Source organism: Arachis ipaensis, chromosome B04, assembly GCF_000816755.2.
Source record: "Arachis ipaensis cultivar K30076 chromosome B04, Araip1.1, whole genome shotgun sequence".
NCBI lineage: Eukaryota > Viridiplantae > Streptophyta > Magnoliopsida > Fabales > Fabaceae > Arachis > Arachis ipaensis.
In genome coordinates, this window is record NC_029788.2 from 124,615,960 (window position 1) to 124,624,013 (window position 8,054).

General features: G+C 31.8%; 1 protein-coding gene across 9 annotated transcripts; it reads right to left on the reverse strand.

Annotated features, from left to right (window-relative positions):
* LOC107635209 (probable protein phosphatase 2C 28) lies at nucleotides 1,664–5,397 on the reverse strand. Of its 9 annotated transcripts, none has more exons than XM_016338609.2 (6): nucleotides 5,291–5,397; nucleotides 4,784–4,867; nucleotides 3,962–4,387; nucleotides 3,497–3,864; nucleotides 2,738–2,974; nucleotides 1,664–2,442 (listed from the first exon to the last, which is right to left on the reverse strand). In XM_016338609.2, the coding sequence occupies exons 3-6, from the start codon at nucleotides 4,278–4,280 to the stop codon at nucleotides 2,173–2,175; spliced, it is 1,194 nt and encodes a 397-aa protein (XP_016194095.1). In that variant the 5' UTR covers nucleotides 4,281–4,387; nucleotides 4,784–4,867; nucleotides 5,291–5,397; the 3' UTR covers nucleotides 1,664–2,172. The 9 variants fall into 9 exon arrangements, with proteins under 9 accessions (XP_016194095.1, XP_016194094.1, XP_016194092.1 ...); XM_016338608.2 differs by having other exon boundaries at nucleotides 3,962–4,394; XM_016338606.2 differs by having other exon boundaries at nucleotides 5,051–5,369.

Consider the following 8,054-nt stretch of genomic DNA (forward strand, 5'->3'; position numbering starts at 1 on the left):
TAATAGAAAGAGAGGCTAATCTTTATTAAAATAGTTAAATTTGCCTTCCAAAGTATCATCCTCACTAGAAATCAAAAGAAAATATTACACATAGCGATCAGATATATTTATTGTTATTCCTCATGATATGATTGTTTTAAGGATGTAATTTGACTATTAAGAAAACATTAACAAATGAGAAGTGAAGGTTTCAATCACCTTTGAATTATTTAATGGAATCCACACTAAGAAATTATTTGGATAATGTGGGGATAAGAAGGGGGGGATCAGTAAATGAATCTGATATTCTTTTTGTTCTAATTTCTATATAATTATATAAGGATTTCTATTATTTAAAAGTGAATGATATTTATAGTAGTTAAAACTATAGGTTATGATGATATGCAAAATATTAAATTTCACAAAAGAAAAATAATTGGTTGTATTTAACTATTTATGTTTCACCTAGTGAAAAAATGCCAAATGGGATCATCATGGTTCTCAAAGGTAACCAATTTCCAACTAAATAATCAGTCAATTTTGTGTTATTATCTATACTTTTAAAAATTAATCAATAAAAATACAAGTTGATAGACAAGGTGGTAGTTACAATAAAGGATATCATGATTAAAGGATGCATATGATGAAGGGTACTTTGTAAACTATAATAGTACTAAATTGAGGGCAGTATATTTTATGAACTGTGGCAATCTTTCCTCTACTGTTGTGTGGCCAAAAACCTCAATGATTGCAAGCTAAAACTGAGAGAGAACTGTTTTTTTAGGTGTATATGATGAGTTAGTTGAGTATTGGTACTTTAGTTGGTTTTTAACCTTTGTTGCACCAATCTTATCCAGTGCTTTCAATGATCATTTTCCAACTTCAATCATGGTCAAGAGATTAGCCTATGTTAGGGGTGGAAGTAAGACGGGCTATTCGACGGAAGGTCGTGGTTCGACTTATTTTAAGTTCGACTCGGCTCAGTTTGTTTTATCAAACAGACTAGGTTTGGGTTTTTTTTAAATCTATTTAAAAGTTTACAAAACTCGTTGAAGCGACTCATCAAAATATTTTTTTGTAAAAGTAAATTATTTTTAGTTTAGATTTTTAACTATTCACTTATATCAAACATAAAACAAAACTAAAACAATCAATAGTCAATACTAATTAAAATCGTAGTTCTTTTGTTCAAAGAAAAAAGTTTATAGATTGTAACTTGTAAGTATGGTTATTATATGTGACTAAGAATTGATATATAAATGAATTTTTTTTATAAATTATGAATTATAAATTTTACAATTCATTTAATATCAATTTAGATTTTTTTAAGTTTATTATTTTTTGAGTTCTAATTCACGAAACAGACTTTTTAAATAGGCTCGTGGGCTTGTCGGACCTTAAACAGGCCGGACTTGAACTTGAAAAAAAGTCTATGAAAGGTAACAGGTCTAGGCTTGAGCCATCTATTACAAGTTTACAACATGAGTCAATCTCGTCAAACACAACTCTATATATATAACTTTTAATTAATTAATATTAAACAATTTTTTTAGAGTAAATATCATTTTCAATCTCTAATCATTTGTCTGAAGAATAAAACGTCATCCACAGTTCAAAAATTTCTAATCAGTCCCTAACCATCTAACCATCTAAGTAAACGAGGACTAGATAATGTGATATTGGCTGAAAAATAATTAGTTCCTTGATATCAATCTAGATACAGATGACAAAGAACAAAGGAAGTATTAACACATTAATTCTCTCAAAATCTAAGCATTGAAAGTTGAAATAATGAAACATGTATGTATTCCCTGAACATGTCACTCATTTAATTTCTTTCACAACATGAACTCTCCATCTGCCACCTTCCATTGAATAGACTACAAAGCTCTATATACAGCTGGAAAAAAAAAGAAAAAACTTCCCCAGAAATGGTTACATGCAAATGAACACTGAACAAGGTAAATGGTGCCAAGGCAACTCTTATGGATGGTCATCATATATATATATATGTACCTTTTCTGTTCTTTTGATTTGTGGGAAGGAACCTAAAACATGAGTATTATAATTCTACATGTTACAGTTTCACATTTAAAGAATTGCATGTGCTGCTCTCTTCTCATTGCTACTTGAAGATACCTGGTATTCACACAAGAAAATGAAAAAGACAAAGATAGGATGCAACTTAAATAATCAGGTGGTGCCGGCCTCTGTCGGCGTTGTACAAGGTGCCAGTGTGTTAGAAGGAAGGCTGACGCCGCCGCCTCTAAGAGAAATACAAGGGAACTTGACAGAGGTTGCCCTGCTCACAAAAGTTGAGTCTATGAACACAACAATCACAGTGATATCGTCGTGGAAATGGCGACGAACCCCTCGGTCGATTTTCTTAAGGTCTGAATATCTCATTTCTCTTTTCTTTGCTGCTTCTTGCAGAGCAATTTTAACCAGCCTCCTTGCAATTCCCTAAAAAAAAAAAGATCCAATCAGATGCTTGTATTTATTTGAGTTTTGAGATAGTAGATCATAGTAATGAAGATGTTACAATGCATGAGATTGAGAAGGAGAATTAGTTGAAGTAAGGTTAAAGTTCCTAATATGATTGGACTTGCAACATAATAAAGGATTATATGAAGAGAACCAAATATTACAGTAACATTCAACACTATTCAGGACAAAAAGGATCAGTGAAATTCCACATTGAATTCTTTTAGTCTAAAATGATTTCCAGTCTAGAAGAGTATTTAAATATATAACTTACATTGCGGGGATTATGTTGAACTATATCCACTGCCTCTTGATTACTAAAGTGTTCCCAAAGCCCATCGGATGCGAATATAACAAACTGATCTTGTGGCTGCAACTGGTGCACCGATATAGATGGTTCTGAGCTCAGTATAGGCTTCTTTATTGGTTCGCGAAGGCGAAACTTTGCATATAGAGGCTCTCGGTTGAACTCGGCCTTTTTAAGATATACATCGCCAATAGATCGAGAAACCTGCAGGATGAAAATGCATTATAAGTAGTGAAAGTAGAAAATGGAGTGAAGAAAAAGCTCCAAGTCAAGCCATGCTGAAGCTCAAAACACAAGAATGATAAGAAATTGGTTTTATCTGAGTAGGTAAATTGGTAAAATAGATGCAGGACTAGAAATAATGTAGTTACTATGTCCAAAACTAATAAAACTTGATTTTCACAAAGCTGAAGAGAAGGATCAGATATGAAAAACAGGCTTATTGCAGACATGATATATGATAAGGCGCAATGACATCGTAAATCAAAAGAAGTTTCTAGAGCCTAATTACACAAAGCCGAGGGAATTTGAACATTTCAGGACTTATAACTTTAACAGTAGTTGTGACTATGCAACGAGAATAACAACAAAGCCACTTCCGAATAGATAGATTCAACTACATAGATCAAACAACGCTATCATATCCTATGCCTTATCTATAGATAATTCATTGAAATCAGAGTTCAACAGTTGTAAACCTCATTTAATCAGTTAGAATCAACTTACTTGGATAAGGCCCTTCACACGCCACACATTATGCTTCAGAACAACAATCTGTGAATCATCAGGGTGCATAGATTTCAGCTCCTGTCTTACGGATTCTATCGATGCATTGTGTTCTGCAGACAACTGGACAGCCAAAACTTCCCCAGTTGCCTTAACTGCTCTTCCCATAACAGCCCGCGAATCACCAACATTCGCCACATAAAGGCTTCCATTGCATATAACACCAACAAGACAGCATGATCCTACAGCTGCAATTTGTGGTTTCATCGACCATTGTGTGGCAACCAGGGATGTAAATCCTTCTTCTGTTGCTTGGAACGATTTGCGAATAACATCCACTGACATTGATTGTTGCTCTGCACTAAACCCTGAAATGAAAGCCATTCCACTAAACATCTCTAAGAAACAACAATAATTTGCTTTAACAAGGAAACTTTTTTTTTTCTTGGTGTTCAAGTCACTTACTCTTAAGATGGTGAACTAGATGGTCATTGATAAACCGCGACGTCTCTGGCCCTCCATGGCCATCATAGACACCAACAAAGGTGCCAAAAGGGCCAGACTCATTTGTGCTTAAACATCCTGATCTGATATAGCTCTGATCCTCCAGCAAGTTGTTGGCTTGGACAACAGCCATCGAAAACTCGCCGTGCAAATGCTGCCCGGAGTCTTTGTACCACAATAGTCCATCCTGCTTTCCTCCAGCATCCGAACCGCCGTGTCCATACCTATCCGAACCTGGCCGAAAGCAGGCCCTCAAAAAGTTCATCAACTCTGATAACATCCCTCATCTCACCACACAACCTTCAGGAATTTCCACATCTACCAACCATCCAAGAACAACTTCACCCCCAAAATAATTTCTCAGTCACAGTTGATTTTAGTCCTTCACTACACACTAGTCACAGCAACAATAATGAAGATGATAAATTAATTCACTACAAACTTCAACAGAATGAACAAATTATGAAAGATTAAGTCAAATTGTAAGTTCAACACAACCCAACACCCCCAAAACTCTTAATCTTTTGTTGCTTTTTCAATCACAAACACTATAACAGCTCAATAGGGACAAGTAAAAATTGAACTCTTTTTGGTCAAACAAACTTTTGGTCAGCCCTTTGGAAATGTAACCTAACATTTACATTGGAAGATGAAATCCCAACAACACTAATCTCTATAAAAGCCAAAAATGACAACAAAGATAGCCTATTAGTTTCATAGAAAAAAAAAACAACATAGTAACTCAATGAAAGGACAAAGTAAAATTCAGGAGAAAGATCTCACCCTCAAAAATTGAACCTTTGATTATTTAGAAGCTTAAGCTTATACTGAATTATGCCTCAATTGAAGAATATAGATATGGATGATCTGGGAAAAAAAAACACAAAAGAGGTGAAGGGTCTAGAGAGTGTGGATGTATTATTGTGAAAGCATTTAGATCTCTGGATCCATCAAATCAAACATGAAAGAAAGAAAGAAAGAAAAAGAAAGAACACAAGTGGGTTTGATCTTCCTTTTTTTTTTCTTTTCCTTTTCCTTTCAAAACTCTACCTTCTCATATGTAGCAGGCTATTGTGTATGAACTATGCATATGATGATGATGGAGGAAAATTGAAAATTGTTGAAGATAGAAGAAGATGTGCATGGAATTGAAGAATTATAAAATTAAAAATGACAATAAAGTTTATTATTTTGGCTCCTTTTAAACATTTCTTGTTAGCTGAGCAGACAAGCCCCATAAAAGCCCAACAATGAAGAAGCTACAAGACAGCAAAGCTATGGGCTCCATACCTCTATCTTAGAGAGAGAAACTGCTTTTTGGAGAGAGAAAGTTCAGACATAACACCAGATATTAACTAGTACAGCAGCAGCCTCTGTTTAAGAATAATATTCCTTTTTTAACTTTTTTTTTTAATACACTAAAAAATTAATGTATATAGATTTATTTTGTGTATGAGCATATTAATTTTTCAATGTATTAAAAAGTCAAAGTAATAATTATTTTAAAAGGAAAAAGAATAAATCTTAATAAAATTTATATTTTATTAGATAATGAGACAAACCAAGTAATATATAAATTTGATCAAGAAGATACATGTCTTCATTTGTAAATCCAAATTCTTAAGTTTGTGTTTTAAAAAAACAAAAAGAAAAAGAAAGTTATTTTGTTAAAAGGTTATACTTTTATAAGAATTTTGTCAAATTAAATTAAATAATTATGATATATATAATATGATTGATTTAATAGTTAACTTTTATATTAATATACCATTTTTGCAAATCAAATTAGTAAACAAAATTACTATATCTATCTATTAATGTTGCCTTTTTAATATAACAGCATTCAGCACATTAAAAAATTAATAATATATTAATTTATCAAAATGACAATTATTTGTGGGAGGAGATATTATAATGAATGATGAGTCAACATCTATTAAATCAATAATATTATATTAACAAATATTGAAAAAGAGAAAAGTCAATGCCAATTGCATATCTTTTATCTTTTGTCAAGAGAGAGAGAGAGAGAGAAAGTAAATTGGAGCAATGATAAGTTGTTTGGTTAGTGATCATGGGGAAATTGAATGAAATGGGGTGTGAGATGATGACACGTGGAAATTGTGGTGTGTTTTTACAGCTTGTGTGAAGTTAACTGGCTTATCAACAGTGTATGATACACGTGTCCCCTTATCAATCGGATCGTGTCAGAGTTATGTGTGACCAGGACATCTTAGAAAACTCAAGGAGTTTCCAACACCAAATCTAACAACTAAGAAGAGAAGAAAATCTTCTGTCAAACAAAAAAAATAATCATTAAAAAAAGTTCCTTCAAATTCCACAAAAATGAAACTCTAATTTCACTTGTTTTATTTCGGATTTTTCAGCACTCATAGTTGTACAAATATTTTTCATTATTTATTAAGAAAAAGTATGAGGAGCCAATGGAATATTTATACAATGTGGACAATGGAGGTTTAGGGAATATTAGAGATATAATCATTAGTGTTATCTTTTCTCATCAGTTGAAGTTTTTGTGATGAGTGGTATCATGATATGGTATTAGAACGCTAGATCTGAAAGGTCAAGAGTTCGATCCTTGGTAAACTCCAAAATCAATTTAAGTTTTTGGGAAGATGTTTATTATTTTAGTACTCGGATAGTTATTCTAGATAGTATGAGGGATGTTTATTTTGTAACTCAATAGTCCATTGTACACATTGTACAAATAGTCAATTGTCTCCCTAGCGGGATCCATTTATTAATTATATATTNCACAACATGATTGTTTTTTGAATAAATTATCTTTGCTAATTATGTGAATGAAAATTGCTATTTAAATTCTTAATTGTAAAATACAAATAGGTTAAGTTACTAATCAATGTTCTATTTCTCTTATAAAAAATTCAAAACACATGGTTATCAATATTTGAAATTGAATTAATTTTGATATTTGAATTTAACAATTATATTGATTGGTTATAATACAATAGCTTGTTATTACTCATCATGATTTTAATTTTAATCACATATTATCAAATAATTGTACACCATTAATGTATACATTTAGATTTTCTATAAACATTTAATTTACCTTATAAGGGAAAGCATTGACACAGGTTATAGAGGCAATTATTATACCTCTATTGAAATATTTGTTGTGTAAGGGGAAATACAATTCCAAAACCAGAGAATATTTGACCATAAACTAGCCTTCTCATTTCTCAAGCTACAATATAATTAAGGTTATTAAACACCTAATTAATTAATGTGGGTTGCAATCATCATCATCATAAAGAGAGTTGAAAAGAATTATTTATGTCAATGACCGAATTATGCACTGATAAATAGAACCCTCTCCAATGCAATGTCCACTTTAATTTCGGTTGAATTTTGGGTCCATGATCAAAAGTGATCATTCACATGCATTTATTTTTGGAAACCTGAAAATAAATAGTAATTGAAAACCATATATGAATTTTTCTTAATTACGGTTCCCATACCACGCCCTATCAAACAAAGTTCAAACAATGAGGAAATTGCATTGTACATCAAAATATTATAGTCAAGGTTTAGAGGGTTATCACATTCCCAGTTTGAATTGTGAATGTGTAATAATAGTTGGAGTGCCTTATGTGATTGAAACTTACTAATCATTTTTTTTAATTTAGGGGTTAAAATTAGTTACTAGTAAAAATTTATGAGTCAATTTAAATTACTTACAATGATAATATATTAGTATTGCGTGATAAAATTATACTATAATTGTCTACCTAGCATGACATTAAAAGAAATTACTTACCTTGAGGGACTAATGTGAGATATTGAATAAAAATTCAAGATTTAAAAGACAATTGAAAATTTAAATACAAATTTAAAACTTGAAACTAATTTCTAGAGGCAGTATTAATTAATAACTCAATAAATTATTTTTATCGATTGAATTTAGGAATGATAACACCATTCGAATATATAGGTACCTATTCCATTTTTATCCATTTGAAGATGGATCTTGGACTAGGCGGAAGACAGGACGGGGTGGAGTCGAATTTAG